The following is a 27,584-nucleotide window of genomic DNA, read 5'->3' as shown; positions in this document are numbered from 1 at the left end:
GCGTTGGGCATGAGCCCGGTCCCGGTGCCGGGGGAGAAAAAGGGGGGAGAGACCCCCTTAATCCCCTGAACTAATATAACAACTTTACAACTATTAACTATTTAACTATTAACTATTTAACTATAAACACTAAAACTATCTAACTGCTATAACAAATGAAGCTAGGGAGAGTGGAGATCAGCTATGCCGCGCTCCACAGTTCCAACGACCGTCAGGGGCGGTAAGAAGGAACTGAGGGGGCGCCGGGTCGGCTGGGGTATATATTCAGCGCCATGAAGGCGCCACTCTAGGGGGCTCCACAGCCGACCCGCCGGTGTTGCTAGGGTAGAAAATCTTCCGACGATCGTGCACGCGGCGCGCACACACCTAATGGAATGGATATGAGCAAGCACTCGAAGAAGAACATGTGGATTCACTTAAGACTTTAATTCATTTGATTCTACATTTTTTTTTACATATAGGGCCCCCCCCCCCCCCCCCCCCGCACGACCCGTTCTGTCCTTACGATATATTTTGTACCCCGGAATGATTGTGTCCCATTGATTGCTCTCAGTCCACCAGGTTTCTGTGATGCCTATTATATCAATATCCTCCTTTATCACACGGCACTCTAGTTCACCCATCTTATTATTTAGACTTCTAGCATTTGTATAAAAGCACTTTAAAAACTTGTCACTGTTTATTTGTCTGCCCTTTTCTGATGTGTCCGATTCTTTATGTCAATGTTTCTCGTCTGATCTGGCCCTTACATTATCCTCTTCCATCCTCTGCTCCTGACTAAAACCTAGAGAATCTCTATCAATAGACTCTCCTCTAAGAGAAGTCTCTGTCCGATCCACAGGCTCCTCTGCAGCAGTCGGCATTCCCCCATCTCCTAGTTTAAAAACTGCTCTGCAACCCTTTTAATGTTAAGTTAAACACAGAAGTTCCATCGTCTGTAAACATGGCTCATTCTACTCTACCTCCTGGTAAGCTATTCAAACTCTGAAGTAGATGGGAGGAAGGAAGTACTGAGCGCACCTCAACTGCAGAAGCAAAACATTTCGAGAACCAGCATTCCTATTAATAACCTTCTTTTCTCCTTCATGGTAGTGCTTCTACAAGATCCTCACATTAGGAAGCTAGCAAGCAGTTACAATCCTCTGGAGGAAGAGTGCTGAGGAACTCCATTAATTAAACAGAGATTGGAAAACTGCTCTTTTGACTGAACATTTGATCTAGACTTAGCATTGAGAGAACAGTATTTATGAAAATGTAACTTAAATTTACAAATCTCAGCTTTAGGCACATGGCAAATACAAATTACAGATGCTGTCACCACTCTAGTAAAATGAATTCTATCTGCACTTGGTACTTGAGCCCTGGGTCAAATCATAGGAAGTCTAAACATACAATTTAATCAAATGAGAATGCCTTTGGCTCACTATTGCTTAACTCATAGATTTATCCCTTGATAGGACAACATTTTTTAGAAAATTCAGTAGATATTTATGGCTATTAGGAAGAAAACTAACATCTCTTATAAGTTTGTAATTCTCCAAAACCCTTCTGACTTGATGTTATAGCCACTAGAAAGGCAACTGTAATAAATATGAGACGCAGAGGGTAGACTTTCTAAACATTCATAGATTCACAGATTCTAAGGCCAGAAGGAATACTGTGATCATCTATTCTGATCTCCTATATAACACAGGCCACAGAACTTTCCTGAATTAATTCCTGTTTGCATCAGAGCAAACCTTTTAGAAATCACCCAATCTTCATTTCAAAATTGCCAGTGATAGAGACTTTACCACAATTCTCGATAAGTTATTCCAATAGTTAATTACCCTCACGGTTAAAAATTTGTACCTTATTTCCAGTCTGAATTTGTCTAGACGCAACTTCCAGCGATTGGATCTTATTATACCTATGTCTGTTGTTATCACACAAGTGCTTATAAAAAGGATATAGTAGGATAAGAAGTAATAAAGAGACAAGTGACAAGAATGATTAGGGACACGAAAAAACTCTCAGATGATGAGAGATTTAAAAAATTGGCATTGCTTATCTAAGAGAAAATAGATAAAAGGAGGCATGGTAAAAGTCTACAAAACAATGAATGCTATAGAGAAAGGCAGATTAGGAACTTTTATGCACCCAGTTTCATAATACTAGAACATGGGGACATTAAAGAAAACTGAAAGATGATCAATTCAAAACTGATATAAAGAAATCCTATTTCAAACAACACACACTTAGCCTGGGGAACGCATTGCCGAAAGATGAGATTGAGGCCAATAATGTGGCAGGAGTCAAAAAGGGATTCAAAATTTATATAAATAAGAATATCTAGTTATAATAAAAATATTAAAAAATAAACAAAAGCCTTGGAAAGGATATAAATTCATACTGCAGGGCTTATGTCAACCTCTAACTATTGGAGATTAGGAGGAAACTTTTCCCATAACTGCCTTCTACAAGGTTTCTTGAACCTCCTTTGAAGCAGCTAGTAATGGTCATTTTTGATAACAGGATACTGGACTAGGTCAACCATTGATCTGATCCAATAAGGCAACTCATATATTTGTCAAGCAAGACACCAAATATGAATCTGTCTTGGAAGGGACAGATACTATGAAATGCTTTACTGATTGGTCTGTTTGAAAAAGATGTCTTCGTTCTGGGAAGGGATGGGGGTCCATCTAACCAAGAAAGGGAAAAGCATCTTTGCACACCGACTCACCAACCTAGGGAGGAGGGCTTTAAAAATAACAGAAATATCCAAAACATGAGACCTGTTAATAATGGGGGACATTAACTACCCAGAAACCTGTTGGAAAACAGGAAAATTAAGATGGCGAAGCACAAAATGCACAGTAAGTTCTTTGAAAGCCAAAATGAGTCAGCAGGGCCTGACAAAATTCACCCTATGCTAGAGTATTAAAGGAACTAGCTGAAGCAATCTCAGAACCATTAGCAGCTATCTTTGAGAACTCATGAAGGACGAGTGAGGTCCCAGAGGACTGGAGAAGGGCCAACATAGTATTTACCTTAAAAGGGGGAATAGAGAGCACCCAGGGAATTATAGACCACTCAGCCTAGCTCTGATACCTGGAAAGATGCTGTAATAAATTATTAAACAATCAATTTGTAACACCTAGAGCAGTGTTTTCCAAACTTGGGACGCCACTTATGTAGGGAAAGCCCCTGGCAGGCTGGGACGGTTTGTGTACTTGCCGCGTCCGCAGGTCCGGCCAATCGCGGCTCCCACTGGCCGCAGTTCGCTGCTCCAGGCCAATGGGAGCTGCTGGAAGCGGCGGCCAGTACGTCCCTTGGCCCACGCCACTTCCAGCAGCTCCCATTGGCCTGGAGCAATGAACCGCGGCCACTGGGAGCCGCGATCGGCTGGACCTGCGGACAAGGCAAGTAAACAAACCAGCCCGGCCCGCCAGGGGCTTTCCCTACACGAGCGGCGTCCCAAGTTTGGGAAACACTGACCTAGAGGATATAACAGGGTTATAATTAACAACCAACATGGACTTGTCAAGAACAAATTGTGCCATAGCAACCGAATTTCCTTCTTTGACAGGGTTACTGGCATAGTGGACAGGGAGGAAAATGTAGATGTATCTTGATTTTATTTCAGAGTAGCAGCCGTGTTAGTCTGTATCCGCAAAAAGAACAGGAGTACTTGTGGCACCTTAGAGACTAAAAAATTTTTTCTCTTACTTAATTGGCCTCTCAGAGTTGGTAAGACAACTCCCACCTGTTCATGCTCTCTGTATGTGTGTATATATCCTCAATATATGTTCCACTCTATATGCATCCGAAGAAGTGGGCTGTAGCCTACGAAAGCTTATGCTCTAATAAATTTGTTAGTCTCTAAGGTGCCACAAGTACTCCTGTTCTTTTTGCGGATACAGACTAACACGGCTGCTACTCTGAAACCTGTCATAAAGAGGATGGTGATCAACTGTTCTCCATGTCTACTGAAGGCAGGACAAGAAGTAATAGGCTTGCTCTGCAGCAAGGGAGATTTAGGTTAGATATTAGGACAATCTAACTATGATATTAGTTAAGCAGTGGAATAGGCGTCCAAGGAAGGTTGGGAAATCACCATCACTGGAGGTCTTAAAGAACAAGTTAGACCAGGGGTGGGCAAACTATGGCCCACGGGCCACATCTGGCCCGTCAAACCATTTAATCTGGCCTTCAGTTCCAGCCAGGGAGCGGGGTCAGGGGTTTTCCCCACTACAGTGCTCCAGCCGGGGAATGGGGTCGGGGGCTTATCCCGCTCCGCGCAGCTCCCAGGAAGCAGCTGGCATGACCCTCCTCCAGCTACTACGTAGTATACAGAGGGAGGTCAGGCAGCTCTGTGCGCTGCCCCATCCGCAGGCGCCGCCCCCACAGCTCCCATTGGCCATTGTTCTCAGCCAATGGGAGCAGCAGGGTTGGCACCTGTGGACAGGGCAGCATGCAGAGCCGCCTGGCCATGCCTCGGAGCCGGAGGGGGGACATACTTCTGAGAGCTGCTTGTGATAAGTGTTGCCTGGAGCTTGCACGCCTGAGCCCCCACCATCTCCCCACGCTTCAATCCCCTGCCACAGCTCTGATTCCCTCCCACACGCCGAACCTCTCTATCCCAGCCCAGAGCCCAGAGCTTGTATCCCAAGCCCCTCATCCCCAGCCCCACCCCAAAGCCCACACCTCAGCCAGAGCCCTCACACCCCTCCCCCGTACTCGAACCCTCTGCCCCAGCCCTGAGCCCCCTCCCGCCCTCCGAACCCCTCTGCCCCAGCCTGGAGCCCCCTCCTGCATCCCAAACCCCTCATCCCCACCCCAACCCGGAGCACCCTCCAGCATTTCTGGCCCCACCCCAGAGCCCACACTCCCAGCCGGAGCCCTTACCCCCTCCCGCACCCCTACCGCCAATTTTGTGAACATTCATGGCCCACCATACAATTTCCATACCCAAATGTGGCCCTCAGGCCAAAAACTTTGCCCATCCCTGAGTTAGACAAACACCTGTCAGGGACTAACTAGGTGTACCTGGTCTTGCCTCAGTGCAGGGGCCTGTACTAGATGACCTCTTGAGGTTCCTTCCAGCCCTACATTTCTGTGATTCTTGGTACTGCACTGGAAACCAAGGAATAAGAGGAGAAAATAACAGCAATCATAATGTCATTGGCAACAATGTCATGGAAATTTTGTTCTGATAGTATTGAGTGCATTGTGTGCGCTGTCACTGCTGAATCAGTCTATTAGTTGAGTGTGTCCTGAAGAGATACCCCAGCAAAGTAGGTGCCTGAACTGTAGGATTGCAGATAATACCTGCCTTTTCACAGTTTCTGCAAAGTGAGGCCTCAATCCTTCTGTCCACTTGGTGCCTCATGCAGTTGTCTTCAATAGGAACAACCGTTTCTTTGGCCTCCGCATGCAAAACAACAGACTTCTGGCATTCATACCAGGGCTTTGCCATTTGAAGTTTGTACAAGAGTACTACTTCCCGTCTGTTGAGGCATCTCCCACTAGATGCTTGATCCGATTCCAATGAGACAATCTCCTCTACAGCTCAGTTGAGTTGGAAAATTTAGCTCTTTTAATATTTGCATGGAAAATATTTCCCTATCAGAAACTATGATGATTTTCTGCTTGGGAACTTCTAGGGTTTGGTCCAGCCCAAGAAGATTAGAAGATCCTTTTGAACCTATGTAACAGTATTCCATCATGAATAGTCTGTTTTGGCTGCTGTGGTCAGATTTATTTTTTCCAAATTGAACTGTGATAGCTCTCCCTCTTCCAGGAAAAGGAGATGGCATCAACTAAGAAAGAATCTCAGATCCACATATGTGTTCTTTATGTTCTCTAGAATTTTTGTTTGTAACCTTTGCAGTGCCTACTGGAGGAGACTCAGATGAAACAGTTGAGGGGGAAGCAACCATCTTTACACTTTGACTTATAGATTTTTTGAGGCTGCTTTTGGCAGTAATGATATAGATGCTGAGGTAGTACAGCTATGGGGAGTCATTTACTAGGCCACTCACAAAGGATAGATGGGGGGAGACCTGCCTACTCTCCTATCACTAAATGCATTCAGTGTAGTACCTCTGGGAGCTTACCCATGTGCAGGGGTTCTGGATATCAGAGCAAAGTAGGGAAGAATTAGAAGATCCCTATTAATCTCTAACCCCCTTTCTTGCCTGCTGAGGAGGAGGAACTGGTTTTACCTTGTTTGCTGGAGTTCTCTCTCAACAGTGTAGGGGCTGCTGCTTCTCTTCCATGATGGTTTGCTCTCTAAAATGCAACTGTTGCCACAACTGCAGCTGATTTCTCTTGTAACACTGTTTTCGGATAGGAGCCAAGAAGCCGGCTGCAGCTACTGCCTGGCTCTATGATGGGTTCTCAGCTGTTCCCAAAATTTCTGTATCTTCCAGCTCCAGTAGGGCCATGCCTCAGTGAGGTGCCCCATAGAGCAGAAGAGGCTATTGGTGCTTTGATGGGGAGCCATCAGTGTGAGCCACTTCCATTTTCATTCTTCCTGCTGGAGGCAAGTCAGGGAGAGGAATATGTGCTCTGCCCAGTGAAGAAACCAGCAAAGGAACACAGGGGAGAAAAGAGAGTAAAAGCAGTCAAGACAAAAGCAGAGGAATCAAAAGGGTGTAGAAGTGAAGAAAGATCTCATTACAGAATAGATTCGCCACTGGGGAAATTAATGGAAGCTCCTACAGGGGCTTGACACTATAAAGAGCAATTGATGGACAGATCTCCTGCTAGCCAGGCTTGCCCAGATACAAAGCTCTAGCTGCCTCCATCTGGTCAGCAGAGGAGACTCTACTCACAAGAAGAGGGTCAGCAGATGTTTCCCACTACAGCAGAAAAACTCTGTTTAAAGGCAATTTGCATAAACAATGAAAACCAGTGAAAACAACTATTATTCTCCCTCTCATTTTTTACTGTTTGTCTACAGAGTTCAAGCTTTCATTTCCACAAGATTTCTAGCCACTGTTTGTCCAATGTACTGGCGGAAGAGCTGCCAGAGCCACCTAGAGAAACAAATGACTGGATGTTTTCATCCGTTCACCAGGGCTAGATTGTATCTGGCCCTTATGCTTTCCTTCCTTTATGCCACCAAAGCATGGGACAGGTACAATTAAGCATAGGGACTGCTCCCTCCTACCACCCACAAGTGTCCCCAAGATGTTGGGGATACAAGGCCATGCCCCTCCTACTGATCATCACAGATAAAAAATACTGTAGTCTATGTAGTGGTGGCACAATCTGGGTCTAATTTCAAAGCCCCTAAGAGTCATTGGAACAGCAAACTAGTATTCTCCACGGCTGCCTAGAGTAGCAATTCTGGCACAGACCCCATCTTCTTTGCAAATATTGACTCAATTGGAAAATATTAAGGAAAAAAACAAACTTGGCTAACATTTTAAAACTTTGTGTAGGTCACTCTCCTTCCTCTCCTCCACCAGTGTCATTCAGGGATTGGCTTTCCCTTTGTCCACAAGTTCACCATTAATGAGTTTGCTGCTATGCAAGAAAGGTTGAATAGAATATTGGAGTTTCCCCTGCTTCCTTCACCTTTGGAATTTGTTTCTCTTTCTAGTGTGAGGCTCCACCTTCAAACCAGAGAATGGGTAAGTAGCAGCTGTGACATAAAAGTACAAGGTAATGCTCCAGGACAGCATCCACAATGCCTGCAAGATACTTTAGCTTCCACTTTCCAGGCCTCCAAGAGAATGGGCCATAACAAGTATCCAGACATAACCCTGGGTCTTCAGGTTTCTTGCAAGGTGCTTTATATGATATGTATCATATACATAGTGCTTTATCTGTAATCTGCTAATATGCTTTATTTATACTAGCTGGAAAGTTTCACACATATCCTCATTTGCTTTTACACATCAAAACAGTCTGAAAAGTGGATCATATTTTTCTGCTTCTCCAACATTAGAGAGTTTGGCTAGAAATTTCAGCAGTGTTCGCCAAGATTTTTAGTTGCTTTTTCCTAGCCATAGAGTAAGCTTGAAGCTTTCATTATCTCTTATCCTGTCTTCTGAACACTGCCCTCCCCCAATTCCACAATTGGTCTTCCTCCTTTCTCCTGTAAACTGATACATCTTGTTCAGAACTCTACTGCCCATCTTAATCTCGTGGGTATCTCACGGCTTTACATTTTTTCCATCTGCTCAACTGATTGTCAACTGAAATCCAAATTAAATTTAAGGGCTTATCTACATGAATTTAGTGTGCAGTAAACCAGGATGTGAATCTACAGCACACTAGCCTAACACACACTAAGTTTCTGTGTAGAAAAGTCCTAAGATTCTAGTTCTCATTTTGTCTGCTCTCCACACCACTGGATTTCCTCCACTTCCAATCCTTCATAACTTCATGCAGCATCCCTTCTCAATCTCCTTTTTCTCATTCTCGCTTGCCTCTTTTTTTATGGAGTGTGCTCCCCCTTTCACTTTCACTCCAGTACAACAGTAGTCTTTTAAAACATCTAAAAACTAATTTGTTCTCAATAACTTGCTAATCAAAGATTATTTGTTCATCCTTACTATTATTTCTATTTCGCTCTTCTTCTGTACTTTTTTTTTTTTTGCAATCCGTCATTTTGTCTTGCAGTATTGGCACTTATTTTTGTAACTTTATTTCACTATTTTTAATATTAATTGTAAAGTGCTTTGCCCATCAGCATTGTGTAAAAAAAAACACTATAACAGTATGTGAGGCACTTCTGCAATGGTTAAAACAAAAGTGGACCATAATCCAGAATAGTTTGTGAGAAAATGGGGATATTCCTCAACACCGTCACCAATATTTTCTGCAATTTGATAATGATTCAGTAATTTGATAATGATTCAATAATGATTAACAACCAACTAGGGTGGTACACATAAGTCACTACAGGGTTGGAGTTGCTTTAAAATGGCATGCTCCGCATTAATCAATTTTATAGTGGTCACAGAAAGCAGATAACTCCAATTTAAATTGAGCTCCTTGAGCTGAGGGGAAAATACTAAAAAAAAAAACCAAGAGCAGGCAAATTTCTGACCAGCACCTCTCTTACCTGTGAAAGTCCAGGGGATGATGCATGTCCTGGTGGCGTTGCAGCAAGATTTGGGTGTCCTTTGTTTATTTCATGTGCAGAGTAAGCAGATGGTGCAGGAGGTCCTTGTTGTCTTGCTACCTGTGTTACCTGTAAGGAGATAAACTATTAGTAAAACATAATATTAGTAATTCAATCTTTATATACCATTCTATTATTTGGGAGTAAGGAACTGCCAGATACGAAGGAGGCCAGAATCAGCAGCATTTTTAAAATGTGGTCCAATTCAAACATTATTTAACTACTTATGTGAAACTGGTGCTCATGAAGGTGTGGGAACTAATATCACAACCTTGATTCAGTTATAGTGGGGGGATTTCATTGCAATATCCTTGATATTTCAGTCGTGTGACCTTATTATGAGACTGTCAATGATCATAAATTATACCAAACAATGTTCTGATTTTTTATGCAAAAAACTGCTCATTGTGATTTGCAAAGTGGTGCAACAGGTGCTTGCTACCAGTCAGAATAAGGGACACACAAGGGCAACAAGAGAGGAAATTCCCCATTTATTCCTCAGTCTTGCACAGAAAATCTGACATTGATGACTGATGGCCTTGCCATCAATAAAGAAGAATAAAAATTCAAAGCAGTTCTTTTAGAAAATTAGCTCATTCTTCAGTCTCTCAAAAAAGCCAAACATAGTATCTAAATAAAATACTTTCCATGGCTCATATACTTGTTTCTATTCTACCATATTTATGATTTAATCTAAGGTGCTTAAAATGCAGTTTCCAGGTCAGTAAAACAAGAGATGGAAAATCAATGAGGAATCACAACTACAAGAGATATCCCCCAGCAATTCAGTGCAATGAAATCTTTGTTAATTTGTTTTATACTCACAGTGCAACAATATAGCACTCTTTTCTCAATGAACAGTATTCACACCAACACCTCTCTTTGTTTAAAAACAGCCATTTAAATCTCAGGAATTTCAAAACACTACAAAAATTAATAGAAGGGGCTATTGCCAATGTACACCACAGAAAAATCAGCCAACATTAAAGGACATTAGAAAGAAAGCAGAAGGAAATTCCAGGCTCCTAATCTACCAACAAAGAATATCAGAGCTAGGTAAGGGCATATGAGACACATGGTTTAAATCTAAGGGCTTGTCCAAAACCCTTTATTACATTCTAAGTAGTGATGCATTCAGTTACATCGCCTGAGAGACACTCAAACAGCTGCAACATACAAATGAAAATGGGCAATATATGAAGGTGGACACAGTCCAAAATCATTCAGGAAGATTGAAAGAACCTTTGTGCTGATCAGAGAAAAGGGTGGGTAAAAAGAGTCTGCTACACCTTCCCCCAACTGGTTTTGTCCCTTCCCCAGAGAGGAATCATCTTATTCCTGGCTGATATAGACTGGCAGGGATGCACACATACAGATCCAGTCAACTTAACTGAAACTAGTTTGTAGAGAGAAGAAGAACAGGAGTACTTGTGGCACCTTAGAGACTAACAAATTTATTAGAGCATAAGCTTTCGTGGACTACAGCCCACTTCTTCGGATGCATATAGTTTGTAGAGGATATTGTGAAACTTTCGCAATCTGCCACTAGGAAAACTAAAATCCTTTACGGTCCTCCTAGTTATCATGGAGGGCTTGTCAAGTCAAAAGCAAATTTTTTATTCTATGATTGAAGAGCAGTTACAAAGGACATCAGAATCCACAGTTAGGAAAATAACAACAGAATGACACACAGAGTGCAAGGAAATTATTCACTTATAACCAGACCATTCAGAAGAATCTGTGCATGCTAATCATCACCCTCTAGAAAAAGTGGTGGACTTTCTGTGGAAAAAAAAAAAAAAAAAAAAAGAGGTTACTAAACAATAACTGCAAAAAGAACGAGGAGTACTTGTGGCACTTTAGAGACTAACAAATTTATTTGGGCATAAGCTTAAGGTGCCACAAGTACGCCTCGTTCTTTCTGCTGATACAGACTAACATGGCTACCACTCTGAAACCTAAACAATAACTTGTTCTTCAAGTATTGTCAGCATAGATCCACACTCAAATGTGCATACACTTTCAGCACCAAAAGTAGAACCCTCTACAATGCTCTGACCATCAAGGCAGCATGCTCCCTCACAACACCAAATGTTCAGATCCATTTAAAGAGAATCCATGTCGGAGATGCTGAAGAAGAGAGGATGGAGAATGAAAATGTGCCTCTATACTGACATTCTTCACAAGAAACCACAGATATTGACAAGTTACGTCTTTTGAGTACTGTCAGTACTAAACCCATTCTGAGATTAAACAGCAATAACAATGCGCAAAGAATGCAAGTCTGAGGTCAACTAATTAAAGACTGCAGGATCATTCACCTAAACTGAGCATTAAATCTAGAAGCCAAGTCAAGAGACTAATGCTGTGTAGATACAAGAATTGTGTTCCAGGCAGCAGCTTTACATCATTCAATTATGTAGTTCTGAGACATGTTGTAGAAACAGCTATGGACTTGTTGGAATGTGGTTTGAGACCCTCAGGTACTGAAATAAATGTAAAGTCGTAGCAGATTTGTATATTAAGCCTAATCCATTAGGGCAATATCTGGGTAGAGTCAGCCACCACCCTTGGACTTCTCACCATAACCCTCACAAAAATCTAGTCCCAAGTGTGACGGAGTAGGGAGTATTAACCTAGTAATGCTGCATGGGAGTTTTACTAGTTTACCGTCTGCATTAATACTAGATGGTGGCAGAATATAAGGGTGTAACTTCACTTAGGGATGATACTTGACCGCCAGCACTAACTTGAGCCCAGGAGGGGGTTGGGGCCAGGTGACACCTTCTGCCTGGGAACCTGGACAAAGGCTGAAGGAGGAGCCGGGGTGTGTGGCTGGGTGAGACTGCTGGAGGGAGTTTCAGTTTGGAGCTGGCTGGGGAGATGGGGGGAGGCCCAGAACCTGGGTCTGGGCTCCCCACCCCCCAAGATGGACCTGACTCCCCCACACGCCGTGACACCAAGTCATGTTTACATGGCGAGTTACTGCACAGCAAGCCTGGCTGAGAATCTACCCTGCACCAGCATGCTACACAGTAATTCACCATGTGGACAATGATATAGTTCAGTCAAAGTCCCGGAGTGGGGCTTTACATACTACAAATGACTAAATTGCACTCCAGGACTTTCACTATGTTATGACAGCAACCACATGGTGAGTTACTGCGTGACAAGCTGGTGTGTTATTGATTCACACCCTGGCTAGCTACACAGTAACTCATTGTGCAGACAAGCCCCTAGAGCATGGGTGGGCAAACTTTTTGGCCTGAGGCCCACAGCTGGGTATGGACACTGTACAGTGGGCCATGAATGCTCACAAAATTGGGGGTTGGGGTGCGGGAGGGGGTGAGGGCTCCGGCGGGCTCTGTGGTGGGGCCAGAAATGAGTTCAGAGTGTGGGAGGGGGCTCTGGGCTGGGGCAGGGGATTAGAGGGTTGGGGTGCAGGAGGATGTTCTGGGCTGGGACCAAGGGGTTATGAGGGTGCTCCAAGCTGGGACTGAGGAGTTTGGAGGGTGGGACGGGGATGAGGGCTAGGGCACAGGGTTGGGCCGCTGGAGGAAGTCAGGGGTGCAGGCTCTGGGCAGTGCTTACCTCAAGCAGCTCCCAGAAGCAGCATGTCTCTCCCCCCCGCCCCCCGCCCCAGCTCCTATGCGGATACATGGCCAAATCGCTGTGTGCACTGTCCTGTCCGCAGGCACCACCCCTGCAGCTTCTGGAAGAAGCGACATGTCCCTCCTCTGGCTCCTACGTGGAGGTGCAGCACCGGTCAGGGGGCTCTGTGTGTTGCCCCGTCCGCAGGTGCCGCCCCTGCAGCTCCCATTGCCTGCAGTTCCTGGCCAATAGGAGTTCCAGAACTAGCACTTTGGGTGGGGGCAGTGTGCGGAGCCCCCTGGCTGCCCCTACGCGTAGGAGCCAGAGGGGACATGCCAGTGCTTCCGGGAGCGTATGGAGCCACGGCACGAGCAGAACGGGACAAGCCTCAGACCCCGCTCCCTGACAGGAGCTGGAGGGCCAGATTAAAAGGTCTGATGGGCCGGACGCGTCCCGTGGGCCGTAGTTTGCTCACCCCTGCCCTAGAGGGCTTGTCCTATCCAGATAGTAAATATGGACTTTCTTAACATCTAAGATATGGAACCTAACTTTTCCGAGAAAAAAATGTGCTGGGGGGAGGGAGGATGTATTCATTTCAATTTGTTCAAGCAGAATTTAGAAACTATTTTAGGTAAGAATGAGTGTGAACAAAAAATACATCGTCTCCTTATGAAACAATGTATAAGAAGGGTCAGCCATCAAAACCTGCAGATTACTGACTCTCCTTGCTGAGATTACAGTAATTCATAAACTTTTGTATTGGTGACAACTTTCAGACAGCAAGCCTTTGAGTGGGATCCCCATTATAAATTAAAACATATTTTTTTATATTTAACTCTATTATAAATGGTAAATTTATAACCGTACTGTTTAAAATGAATTTACCTTTTCTCACCACTTTTAAATTAAGACTAAAACACATTTTCATTGAATAATTATTATAAGCAGAAAAGTTGGGTTTTTTTTTTAAATATACTGTTTAATACTGGGGGAAAGGGACGTGAAGAAACTTTGCCAATATTACTTTTCACAGCAGACTTAGTGGCCGATTGCCACCCTTACTTCTGCGTTTCTACTGGCGTTGGCACTACCTTCAGAGCTGGATGCAGAAGTAAGAGTGGCAATGTGGCGCTAAGTCTTTTGTGAAAAGTGATGTTTGTATATTTATTAATATTATTTTTCACAGCAGACTTATTAGCACAAACTTCACAGCAGACTTCATAGCTAACTAGGAGGCTGTGAAAAGTGGTATTTGTATATTTGTTAATATCACTTTTCACAGCCTCCTAGCTCTGAAGGCAGCACATTTAAAATTTAGCATTTTAAACAAGAGGCCCCACAAGGCCCACCCCTGAGTGCCACCCCTGCCTGTGTCTCCGACTGCTAAATTATAAATTACTGGAGTTTTTTGGCCAAACTCAGTTTAATGCAGCTCTTCAGCTGCTGAAGCCCTCTAATGTTGTCTCAGTCCCACCTTTTCAGTCTCAAGACAACAAACATGTGCGCATGATACTACAATCCCCAGAATCCAATTTAATTAAAGTGATGATAATACAAATATATATTTTGTTTAGGAACAAAGATCGCTGCATTATATGTTTACAATACTTTTTGAAGTAAATACACTACATTGTAACAGAAAGGTGTAATTTTCTAAAACGCTAGATTTAAATTATATAAGTTATAGCAGCTGCTCTCTGTGTGTACTCATGACCACCACATAACAACCTTGCACCCCCTGAGCAGTCACAATCCCCAGTTTGAGAACATCTGTGCTAGGAGTAATGCAGTCTTTAAAAGTCTTTTGAATGTTTGGTGACTATGAAGGACTAAATTAAAATCCCATTGAATCATGCAATGGTGAAAACCTGTCAATCAGGCCTTTCAGAAATCCTTTCCCCCTCCCTTTAAGCTTTTAATCCTCAAAAATCATCTCTGAAAGCTTTATGGTTCAGGAGCAATCAGCATTATGTACAATCAGAGAGTTCTTTCAGAGTACCATTGCCTGTCATTTACCCGGAACAAGCTTGGGAGATGCTTATAAAGAAAAAACGGTTATTCACCTTTGTAACTGTTGTTCTTCAAGATGTGTTGCTCATATCCATTCCAATTAGGTGTGCGCGCGCTGCGTGCACGATCGTCAGAGAATTTTCTACCCTAGCAACACCCGGTAGGATGGCTGGGGAGCCCCCTGGAGTGATGCCTTCATGACTCTGGATATATACCCCAGTCGACCCAGCGCCCCCTCAGTTCCTTCTTGCCGGCTACTCCGACAGTGGGGAAGGGGGCCGGGCTTGGAATGGATATGAGCAACACATCTTGAAGAACAACAGTTACAAAGGTGAGTAACCATTTTTTCTTCTTCAAGTGCTTGCTCATATTGATTCCAATTAGGTGACTACCAAGCCTTACCTAGGCGGTGAGGTCGGAGTGAGACATCGCTGAGTGCAGAACCGCTGATCCAAATGCAGCATCGTCTCTAGACTGCTGTACAAGCGCATAGTGAGCGGCAAAGGTGTGAACCGATGACCAAACTGCCGCTCTACAAATGTCATGGATCGGGACGTGAGCCAGGAAGGCAGTCGAGGAGTCTTAGGCCCTCGTGGAATGGGCGGTGAGGCGTGGCGTCGAGGCACTGGCCAAGTCGTAGCAAGCATGAATACAGGACGTGATCCAAGAGGAGATAGGTTGCGAGGAGACCGGTAGGCCTTTCATCCGGTCAGCCACTGCAACAAAGAGTTGAGTCGTCTTCCTAAACGGCTTTGTACGCTCGATATAGAAAGCAAAGGCCCTGCGTATGTCCAAGGAGTGCATACGCTGGTCTTGACGCATAGCGTGCGGCTTAGGATGGAAGACTGGGAGAAATATATCCTGGTTCACATGAAAAGCTGATACCACTTTGGGAAGGAAGGCTGGGTGGAGGCAAAGCTGCACCTTGTCTTTATGGAAGACTGTATACGGAGGTTCGGACGTGAGCGCTCTGATTTCAGAAACACGCCTTGCTACAAGGAAGCCTGTCTTCCAAGATAGGTAAAGGAGTGAGCAGGTAGCCAATGGCTTGAACGGGGGCCCCGTGAGCTTGGAAAGAATCAGGTTAAGATCCCACGCCGGAACCGGTTGATGCAGCTGTGGGTATAGGCGGTCCAAGCCCTTGAGGAATCTGATGACTATCGGGTTAGAGAAGACTGAGGAAGCGTGTTCTCTTGGGTGGAATGCCGATATAGCAGCCAGGTGCACCCTAACCGAAGATATTGCCAGGCCCTGCTGTTTTAGGGATAGGAGATATTCAAGTACAAGTGGGATCAACGCCTGCAAGGGGGGCGTGGCCCGCTGCTCACACCAACAGGAGAAGTGCTTCCATTTGGCCAAGTTAAGTGGCCCGTGTAGAGGGTTTCCTGCTGCCCAACAGAACCTGCTGCATGGGATGTGAGCATCGTAGCTCCGCCCGAGTCAACCATGCAGCATCCACGCTGTAAGGTGGAGTGATTGCAGGTCGGAGTGACAGAGTCGGACGTGGTCCTGAGAGATCAGGTCCAGGTACAATGGAAGCGTGATCGAAGTCTGTACCGACAGCTCCAGCAGCGTGGTGTACCAGTGCTGTCTTGGAAAAGCCAGCGCGACTAGAATCATACATGTCTTGTCTCTGCGTAGCTTGAACAGGACCTTGTGGACCAGCGGAAATGGAGGGAAAGCATAGAACAGCTGGTCCTTCCACGGTAGCAGGAAAGCGTCCAACAGGGAGCCCGGAGATCGCCCCTGGAGGGAGCAAAACACGTGGCACTTCCTGTTGGCGCGTGAGGCGAATAGGTTGAGCTGGGGAAATCCCCATCTCTGGAAGATGGAGTGGATGATACCTGGGCGAATCGACCACTCGTGCATTTGGAAGGACCTGCTGAGATGGTCCGCTAGAGTGTTCTGGACTCCAGGGAGGAACAATGCCATGAGATGTATCGAGTGGGCAATGCAAAATTCCCACAGGCGAATGGCCTCCTGGCACAGGAGAGACAATCGGGCTCCTGCTTGCTTGTTGATGTAGAACATGGCTGTGGTGTTGTCTGTGAGGACTGCCACGCAACGGCCATGTAGGAGACCGTGAAACGCCTGACAGGCTAGGCGCACTGCCATCAGCTCTCGAACATTGATGTGCAGAGCTAGTTCAGATGTGGTCCACAGGCCCTGCGTTTGGTGCTCCCCGAGGTGAGCGCCCCAGCTGAGAGATGATGCGTCCGTGACCAGGTACAGGGAGGGTTGTGGGGTGTGAAACGGCACTTCTTCACACACCGACTTGTGGTTCAGCCACCAGTTGAGAGAGATCAAGACCAGATTCGGAAACCGTGACCACCATGTTCAGGCTGTCCCGACAAGGACGGTACACTGATGACACCCAGGCCTGAAGCGGGCGGAGCCGAAGTGTGGCATGCCTGATTACGTAAGTGCAAGAAGCCATGTGTCACAACAGGCCGAGGCACTTCCTTATCGTGGAAGTCGGGAAGCCCTGGAGGCTGCGGATGATGTTTGCGATGGTCTGAAATCGAGTGTCTAGCAGAAGAGCACGGGCGAGTCTGGTGTCCAAGACTGCCCCGATAAACTCTATTCTCTGGGTTGGCTCCAGAGTAGACGTTTCTTTGTTGAGAAAGATGCCCAACTTGTGGAATGTTTGTAGTGTGGTTTGGACTTGGGATTGAACCTGCTTCCTGGTGTGGCCATGCACCAGCCAGTCATCTAGATACGGAAACACCTGTATCCTTTGTCGACGAAGGTATGCCGCCACGACGGCCATAGATTTAGTGAACAGTCTCAGAGCCGTGGACAAGCCGAAGGGAAGGACGGCAAATTGGTAGTGTACGTTGTTTACTACAAAGCAAAGGAAGCGCCTGTGCGGAGGGTAGACTGCTATATGAAAATATGCGTCCTTCATGTCAAGGGCGGCGTACCAGTCTCCAGGATCCAGGGAAGGGATAATGGTCCCCAACGAGACCATGTGGAACTTCAACTTTACTATGAATTTGTTGAGTCCGCATAAATCCAAAATGGGTCAAAGACCCCCTTTTGTCTTGGGGATCAGGAAGTAGCGGAAGTAAAACCCCCTGCCCCTTAACTCTGATGGAACCTCCTCTATAGCCCCCATAGAAAGGAGCGTGAAAACCTCCTGTGTAAGGAGATGCTCATGAGAAGGGTCCCTGAAGAGGGACGGGGGAGGCAAAGAAAACTGAAGAGCGTATCCCCTTTCCACCGTGCGAAGAACCCAATGGTCCGAGGTTATAAGGGACCAAGCAATGGGAGAGGCGATCCCGAAATAAAGGGAATGGATCCTGGGTGGTGGCTAGTATGCCGTCCTCGAGCGCATCTTCAAAAATTTTGTCTAGGCCCTGAAGGTGGTCTAGGAGGGCCTTGGTTCTGACCGGGTTGGGGACCGGTCGACCTCCTTCTACCCCATCGTCCACATCTTCTGGGGAAGTCCTGTCTTGGACGAGGAGGAGGAGGGTGGAACCTCTGGGGCTGGGGCCTAAATGGCCTGCGCTGGGGTCCAGGGATATGCATCTCCAGGGAGCGCATGATGGTTCTGGAGCCTTTTAGGCTCTGCAACCTAGAGTCCGTCTTGTCCGAGAACAGTCCCTGACCATCAAATGGCAGATCCTGTAGGGTCTGCTGCAGTTCTGGCGGCAAACAAGACACCTGGAGCCAGGAAATGCATCTCATGGCTATAGCGGAAGCCAGTGTTCTAGCCGCAGAGTCTGCTATGTCTAGTGAGGCCTGTAAGGAGGTCCTAGCCACCTTTTTATCTTCCTCTACTAGGGCCCCAAACTCCTCTCTTGAGTCCTGGGGGACCAACTCCTTAAATTTACCCGTGGAGTTCCATGAGTTGTAATCACAGCGGCTCAAGCGCGCCTGTTGGTTTGTGGCTCTGAGCTGCAGATTCCCTGCTGAGTAAATCTTACATCCGAACAAATCGAACCGCTTGGCGTCCTTCGATTTGGGTGCTACTGCCTGTTGACCATGGCGCTCCCTTGCATTCACTGAGGAGACCACTAGTGAACACGGCTGAGGGTGGTATAAAGATACTCATGGTCTTTAGAGGGGACAAAGTATTTTCTCTCTGCCCCTCTGGCAGTGGGTGGGATGGAGGCAGGGGTTTGCCATATAGTGTTGGTGTTAGCTTGGATCGTACGGATGATGGGCAACGCCACCCGGGATGGGGCATCAGCTGAGAGGATGCTCACCACCAGGTCCTCCACTTCCACTATCTCCTCTGTCTGTAGATCTATGTTCCATGCCACCCTACGTAACAGGTCTTGGTGGGCACGGAGGTCTATCGGGGGTGGGCCCGAGGTTGTCGTGCCTCATCTGGGGAAGACGAGGAGGATGCCTCAGGGGATAAAGGGTCCAGAGGTGGGTCTGGGTCCGAGGGTCCCTGATGTCCAGGATCCCTGTACCGGGGTCTGGGGCCTGCGTGGGTGTTGGCACAGGAGCCTCCATACCCCCTGGGGGAGGACAGGTAATGGTGGCCTCCGGTACCCTGGGCTCTGAGTGTGCCGAGCGAGAGGCCTCTAGTGGAGCCCCTTGTGCCTGGTGATATGCCCATGGGGTCCAGAAAGACGAATGTGCAGGGTCCTGTCTAGGCTCCTCTGCCCCATCCTGCCAATGGCCCAGGTCATCCACTGCCTGACCCTGAGCAGGATAGGCTGAGCAGGAAGCATCTTCAGAAGAGCGAGATGCAGATCTTGAGGGCCAGGGCGGTGCTGAGTGTGACTGCGCTGGCTCCTCCTGGAACAGTGCCGAGCGGTGCCGGTTCACGGGATAGCGGTCTCTGCCGGCACCAGGACCCAGATCTGGATCGCGAAGAAGATAGTCTGTAGAATCGGTGCCGGGAGCGGCCTCTCGAACGGGATCAGCGCTCGTACCGGTGCCGGGAACTGCGTCGGGACTCTGAGCGGTACCGATGCTAGGGTCGGTGCCGAGAGGTGGACCAGTACCGGGAGGAAGAGCTGGGCCGCGAGTACGACCAGCGCCGTGATGAAGACTGGTGCTGGGACTGGAAGCGGCATCGGGACCTGCTCCGAGACCGGGAGCGGTGCCGAGAGTCCACGCTCGGAGATGGAGGGCGTAGCAGGGCAGGCTTGCTCCTGGATTGCACCGTGCGGAGTGGATGCGGTGCCGCAGTCTGAGACGGTGCCGGTTCCGTGAGGGCAATGAGGTTTCTCGCCATCGCAAACGTCTCCGGGGTAGACGGGAGACAGAGCTCAACCACGGAACGGGGCGGGGAGCCAGTCCGCACCAGACTCAACAGCCCTGCTACTGGTGCCGGAATCAACGGTGTCGATGATGGCGCCTGTAACCTTGGACATTCCGATGCCAGACACGACTCCGCAGTCAGTGTGGGGGGCGCCGGTGCCTGCTGTTGCGTGGCAGTCTCCTGTGTTTTACAGGGTCTCTTGTGATCCAGAGACAGGGAACGGCACCGAGGGGCTTGCGGCGGACGCGGTGCCGACGGAGGACGGTGCCGTGGGGTCTTATCCACGGTGCAGTACCCAAGGCCACCGCCGGGGCGCTGCGCACGGAGGCGTTCGGTGCCGGAGCTTGGCGTGACGAAGGAGGGTCTGGGCTAAGTGCCGCCTCCATAAGGAGCTGTTTGAGACTAAAGTCCCGCTCCTTTTTGGTCCTGGGCCGAAAAGCCTTGCAGATCCTTGCAGATCCTGCACTTATCAGTCTGGTGAGACTCCCCTAGACACTTTAGACAAGAGCCATGGGGGTCTCCTGTTGGCATAGGCTTAGCACAGGTCGCGCACGGTTTAAAGCCAGGAGCCTTGGGCATGAGCCCGGCTGCACGCCGGGGGGAAAGGGGGAGATGAAAACCCCCTTACCCCTGCTAACTACTTATAACTACTCTATAACAGCTATTAAACTACTAAACTATACTAAATCTATAACTATACAACTAAGAACTAGCTACAACAATAACTAACAAGGAAAGCTAGGGAGAGTGGAGGACAGCTATGCCGCGCTCCACAGTTCCAACGACCGTCACGGGCGGTAAGAAGGAACTGAGGGGACACTGGGTTGGCTGGGGTATATATCCAGCGCCACGAAGGCACCACTCCAGGGGGCTCCCCAGCCGACCCACCAGGTGTTGCTAGGGTAGAAAATTTTCCGACGATCGTGCACGCAGCGTGCGCACACCTAATTGGAATCGATATGAACAAGCACTTGAAGAAGAACTATGCTGTCTTCTAATTGAGCAACAGGAAAGGAGCTACTTACGGTAAGGGCAGAAAAAGGGAGGAAGTGGCAGAGGGCCTAATCCATAACTTAGCCTTGGACATGCTGTAGACAGTCATATTAACACAGTGTAAAGGTATGACAGCATTGCTACAGGTTGTCTGCAACCTTTCCATGAAAGTCTCATTAATAATACTAATCCTATGCCCTTCTGTAGCAAAAGCCTGAAAAGCATTTAGAATTATAAAAGAAACCTCTCATCTCCCATAGGAGGTAAGTCAGTATTATGTTATTACACATTTTACAGAAGGAGAAACTACGGCATAGAGGTAAAGTGTGGGCCCTAGGGTCATGTGGTGAGTCCATGGCAAAGATGAGACTGAAGCACAAGTCCTAACCTGTGTTCCCTCTAAGCCGGGTGGCCGCTCAAGAATCAATCAAGTGCCATGCACTTGATTAGCAAAGATGTGCACATCAGGTGACATGTTCAGGTGCCCCTCCTCCTGCTGCTCTGGAGCCAAGTTGCTCCTGCCCTCTGCCTTGGAGGCCCCTGGCCAGCTGCTCCCAGGACCTTCCTGCTTGCTGTGCAAAGCGGGAGGGTGGGGGGGAGGGAGGGAGAAGTGTCCCCCTCACCCCGCCTCCACCCTGTCCATGTACCCCATCTCCGCAGAGCAGGGAAGGGGGGACAGGGCTCAGGAGCAGGACGGAGCTTCTGGCAGCTGCTGTGGACTGAACAACGAGCCTTCTGGTGAGTGCCACTGTGCTTAAAGAGACAGCACATTGTCTCTCATAGACTTCCCCAGCAGACAAAACACACACACAACTCTGTCTCTCTCACATATACACACTTGTCTCTGTCTCTGTCTCTCTCTCTCTCACACACACACGAGTCTTTTTCACACTCACCTCCCAAAACCTACTGGTATTATTGTTGTTGTTGTTACTTCTTGGTACTTCCTGCAATGCACATATATTCTCTGTAATTTTATTCTTTCAATGTGCTGTTATTTTAGTTTCTTGCCTGATCTGCGCATTTCATAATTTTATTTCTCTCTAATGCTTAAATTTAATTCTTTGAGTAGTGAGTTCTAAAATGCCTAACCTGTCCTGGCTGGAATAATTATCCCTATGTAACTTTTTAAAAATATATAATATATCTAGTTTTTTGGTTTCTACTGGTGGCACGCATCCGCACATTACCTCGATATTGGTAAAGGTCACAAAATTCATTCCTCATGTGGATGGAAAAAATTAGAGGGAACATTGGTCTTAATGTCCACTCTTCTGCTCTAACTCACTTAACAATACTCCTACCAGAGAGAAGGAGAGAACCCAAGATTCTAGACACCCAGTCCCCTGTTCTAATTGCCAAACACTTCTTCCATACCACAGTACAGAATGACTAAAATTGCCACCCACAGGTCTGTCACTGAATGACCAGACAGGTTTTAAAGTGTTCTCCTACTGGATTTTGAATGTTATGATTCCTGATGTCAGATTTGTGTCCATTAATTCTTTTGCGTAGAGACTGTCCGGTTTGGCCAATGTACATGGCAGAGGGGCATTGCTGGCACATGATGGCATATATCACATTGGTAGATGTGCAGGTGAACGAGCCCCTGATGGCATGGTTGATGTGATTAGGTCCTATGATGATGTCGCTTGAATAGACATGTGGGCAGAGTTGGCATCAAGCTTTGTTGCAAGGATAGGTTCCTGGGTCAGTGTTTTTGTTCAGTGATGTGTGGTTGCTGGTGAGTATTTGCTTCAGGTTGGGGGGTTGTCTGTAAGCGAGGACAGGTCTGTCTCCCAAGACCTGTGAGAGTGAGGGATCATCTTTCAGGATAGGTTGTAGATCTTTGATGATGCGCTGGAGAGGTTTTAGTTGGGGACTGAAGGTGACAGCTAGTGGTGTTCTGTTATTTTCTTTGTTGGGCCTGTCTTGTAGGAGGTGACTTCTGGATACTCGTCTGGCTCTGTCAATCTGTTTTTTCACTTCAGCAGGTGGGTATTGTAGTTTTAAGAATGCTTGATAGAGATCTTGTAGGTGCTTGTCTCTGTCTGAGGGATTGGACAGTAGGAGAACACTTTAACCTGTCTGGTCATTCAATGACAGACCTGCGGGTGGCAATTTTGCAACAAAAAAGCTTCAAAAACAGACTCCAATGAGAAACTGCTGAGCTTGAATTGATACGCAAATTAGACACAATCAACTTAGGCTTAAATAGACACTGGGAATGGCTGAGCCATTACAAACATTGAATCTATCTCCCCATGTAAGTACTCTCACACTTCTTATCAAACTGTCTGTACTGGGCTATCTTGATTATCACTTCAAAAGTTTTTTTTCCTCTTACTTAATTGGCCTCTCAGAGTTGGTAAGACAACTCCCACCTTTTCATGCTCTCTGTATGTGTATATATACCTCCTCAATATATGTTCCATTCTATGCATCTGAAGAAGTGGGCTGTAGTCCACGAAAGCTTATGCTCAAATAAATTTGTTAGTCTCTAAGGCCTTGGCTACACTTACCCGGTAGTTCGACGGCTGGAAATCGAACTTCTGGGTTCGACTTATCGCGTCTAGTCTGGACGTGATAAGTCGAACCCGGAAGTGCTCGCCGTCGACTGCGGTACTCCAGCTCGCCGAGAGGAGTACCGCGGAGTCGACGGGGGAGCCTGCCTGCCGCGTGTGGACCAAGGTAAGTTCGAACTAATTCGAACTAAGGTACTTCGAACTTCAGCTACGTTATTCACGTAGCTGAAGTTGCGTACCTTAGTTCGAATTAGGGGGGTAGTGTAGACCAAGCCTAAGGTGTCACAAGTACTCCTGTTCTTTTTTCAATTGTTCAGTAGCAGTCCACATTTTTCTTACCAAAAAGACCACTATAGAAGTAAATTCTGGGATGATCAGTCCACATTTAGAAGTGGAGGTTACTTACCTGTAACTGGAGGTTCTTCGAGATATGTGGTCCCTATCTGTATTCTACTGAGAGTTATATGCATGCACCATACATACAGAGCTGGAGCTTTTGAAAACAATACTGTCCTTTGGTGCATGCATGCGCTGTTGCTGTTCCTCATGGTTTAGAATGAGATGATAAAGGGCAAAGTAGACCGACCACACCCTCAGTTCCTTCTCCTCCGCAAATCGAAAAGATCCACTGCAGAGGGGAAGGAGGACAGGATTGGAATACAGATAGGGACCACACATCTCGAAGAACTTCCAGTTACAGGTAAGTAACCTCCTCGAGTGACGGTCCCTATTGTATTGCACTGAGGGTGATTCATAAGCAATACCTAGTAAGGAAGAGGCTGCGAGGAACCGTGGAATGGAGAACAGCCATGCCATATGAGGCATCCATTGCATAGTTTTGCACCAGGGACTAATGTCAAGAAAAAGGATGCATGGTCACCCTATATATGTCCATGAGCGGCATGTCGTGAAGTGTGGCTGTAGTCAAGGCTTGCACTCACCTGGAATGGGCCCGTGCCCCAATGGGTGAAGACTATCCTGATAATTGATAGCAGAGTGTAATGCACCCCGAAACCCATTTAGAAATCCGCTGAATGGAGATGGCTTGCCTCTTAATTCTTTCCACTATAGCGATAAACAATCTAGGGGACTTCCTGAACAGCTTCATCCTTTGCAGATAAAAGGCCAGGGCCCTACGGACATGGAGGGAGTGAAGGTGTAGTTCCTCCGCTGAGGCATGTGGCTTTAGAAAAAAGGCAGGTAAGTGTATGGGTTGGTTGAGGTGAAAGCGGGAAACAACTTTCGGCAGAAACATGGGATGCAAGCATAGGAAAACTTTGTCCTTAAGGAACATGGTGAAGGGGGCGGAGGGGTTTGCTATCATGGCCCCCAGTTTGCCTATCCTTTTTGCAGAAGTAATAGCTACAGTAAAACCTCAGAGTTACGAACATCAGAGTTACAACTCACTAGTCAACCACACACCTCATTTGAAATCGGAATTACACAATCAGGCAACAGCAGAGACCAACAAAAAAAAAAAAAAAAAAAAAAAGGAAATACAGTACAGTACTGTGTTAAACGTAAACTACTAAAAAAAGGGAAAGCAGGATTTTTCTTCTGCATAATAAAATTTCAAAGCTGTATTAAGTCAATGTTCAGAGGCAAACTTTTGAAAGAACATTTTATTCAGAGTTAACAACATTTCAGAGTTGCGAACAACCTCCATTCCTGAGGTGTTCGTAACTCTGAGGTTCTACTGTACCAGGAAGGCGACCTTCATGGAGAGGAGACACAGGGAACAGGAGACCAGAGGTTTGAACGGCAATTTTATCAATGTTGCTAGGTCTTGAGGTCTCATTGGGGAGCAATGGGTTGAACAGGAGGATACATTTCATTATCAGGTCCTTCCAGAACCTGGCAGTCAAGGGTAGAGCAAAGACAGAGTGCCCATCCACAGAGGGGTGGAACACGCTAATAGCCACTACACGTACCTTGATGGAACTGAGACCGAGTCCCAACACTCTCAGGGACAGGAGATGGTCCAAGAGTAGAGGAAAAGACCCTTCTGGCTCTGTGGATGAGGGGAAAGCAGCGGATGTGTTATTCCTTGACGTTGGCAAAGCTTTTGATACGGTCTCCCACAGTATTCTTGCTGGAAAGTTAAAGAAGTATGGGCTGGATGAATGGACTATAAGGTGGATAGAAAGCTGGCTAGATTGTCGGGCTCAACAGGTAGTGATCAATGGCTCCATGTCTAGTTGGCAGCCGGTATCAAGCGGAGTGCCCCAAGGGTCGGTCCTGGGGCCGGTTTTGTTCAATATCTTCATTAATGATCTGGAGGATGGCGTGGACTGCACTCTCAGCAAGTTTGCAGATGACACTAAACTGGGAGGAGTGGTAGATACAGTGAAGGGTAGGAACAGGATACAGAGGGACCTAGACAAATTAGAGGATTGGGCCAAAAGAAACCTGATGAGGTTCAACAAGGACAAGTGCAGAGTCCTGCACTTAGGACGGAAGAATCCCATGCACTGCTACAGACTAGGGACTGAATAGCTAGGCAGCAGTTCTGCAGAAAAGGACCTACGGGTTACAGTGTACCAGAAGCTGGATATGAGTCGGCAGTGTGCCCTTGTTGCCAAGAAGGCTAATGACATTTTGGGTTGTATAAATATGGGCATTGCCAGCAGATCGAGGGACACGATCGTTCCTCTCTATTCGACATTGGTGAGGCCTCATCTGGAGTACTATGTCCAGTTTTGGGCCCCACACTACAAGAAGGATGTGGAAAAATTGGAAAGAGTCCAGCAGAGAGCAACAAAAATTATTAGGAGGCTGGAACACATGACCTATGAGGAGAGGCTGAGGGAACTGGGATTGTTTAGTCTGCAGGAGAGAAGAATGAGGATGGATTTGATAGCTGTTTTCAACTACCTGAAAGGGGGCTCCAAAGAGGATGGATCTAGACTGTTCTCAGTGATACAGATGACAGAACAAGGAGCAATGGTCTCAAGTTGCAGTGGGGGAGGTTTAGGTTGGATATTAGGAAAAAAAATTTCACTAGGAGGGTGGTGAAGCACTGGAATGGGTTAGCTACGGAAGTGGTGGAATCTCCTTCCTTAGAGGTTTTTAAGGTCAGGCCTGACAAAGCCCTGGCTGGGATGATTTAGTTGGTGTTGGTACTGCTTTGAGCAGGGGGTTGGACTAGACTTCCAACCCTGATATTCTATGATTCTATGATTCTTTCCATTTGGTTTTAAATTTCTTGTTTTTAACCTATTTTTTAAGTCTCAAAAGTTTCCTCATTTTTCTGTATTACAGACAATCTCAATATCTCTATATATCTGGATAAAATCTGATGGGAAAAAACACAACACATTTTCTTTATACACAATTTTGTGTATTGTCTGTTCATGGTGCAGTGAGAGTTATAAAGGGAAATACAACTCCAAGTACATGTCCCACCCCCACCCCAATTAAAAAAAATTCTTGCTACTGTAGGCAGGCCTTCTTGCCACGTAGTATCTAAGATCTTCACTAACAAGCAACAGAGGGTCCTGTGGCACAGAAGTTAGTCTCAAAGGTGCCACAGGACCCTCTGTTGCTTTTTACAGATTCAGACTAACACGGCTACCCCTCTGATACTTAAGATCTTCACTGATGCTCAAGTAAATAGTTTTAAAGTGCTTAAGGCATATCCCGCTTGCAGCCTTCCCCAGCCGCAGTACAGTAGGATGGATAAGCCTCCTAACCAAAATCTATTGTTTAAATGCACTGTGGATCGAGTAGCTAATCCCTTATAATCTCTTTTCTACATGATTCCCTTCACTGCAGGAATATCCTTTTAAAAGGACACCAAAGCAAATCACAGCACCATTAATGGGTGTGCAATTTCCCAGGTGCTCACCAATGATCCCTTACTGCAGAGAGGCAGGCAAACAGACACACAAATAAGCATATGAAAGCAATGGCAGAGTCAAGCCTTATTTCATTAACTTTGATTCACATTTCCATAGGAGTGCTGGATTTTTTGTTAGACACTCCAAAGTATACTGGGAATATCTGCTTTACCTCTAGTCACAGTGTGTACATGTATAAACAGCACACTCTAAAATGCAGATCTTTTTGTTTTCAATTGGAAAAAAAGATCATTCCATGGAGGCAGCACTCCCCAAAC

General features: G+C 46.5%; 1 protein-coding gene across 1 annotated transcript in view; it reads right to left on the bottom strand.

Moving 5' to 3' along the window:
• Positions 1-27,584, bottom strand: part of EIF4G3 (eukaryotic translation initiation factor 4 gamma 3) — a gene marked incomplete at its 3' end in the record, with an annotated part of 356,444 nt that overhangs the window by 235,825 nt on the left and 93,035 nt on the right. The window contains 1 exon segment of the mRNA XM_034753512.1: positions 9,065-9,193. Coding sequence (XP_034609403.1) covers positions 9,065-9,193 — 129 coding nt within the window.

The sequence above is a fragment of the Trachemys scripta genome, chromosome 19 (assembly GCF_013100865.1).
Source record: "Trachemys scripta elegans isolate TJP31775 chromosome 19, CAS_Tse_1.0, whole genome shotgun sequence".
Lineage (NCBI taxonomy): Eukaryota > Metazoa > Chordata > Testudines > Emydidae > Trachemys > Trachemys scripta.
Note: the sequence above shows the minus strand (reverse complement) of the source record. Positions and strands in the feature narration are given on the sequence as shown.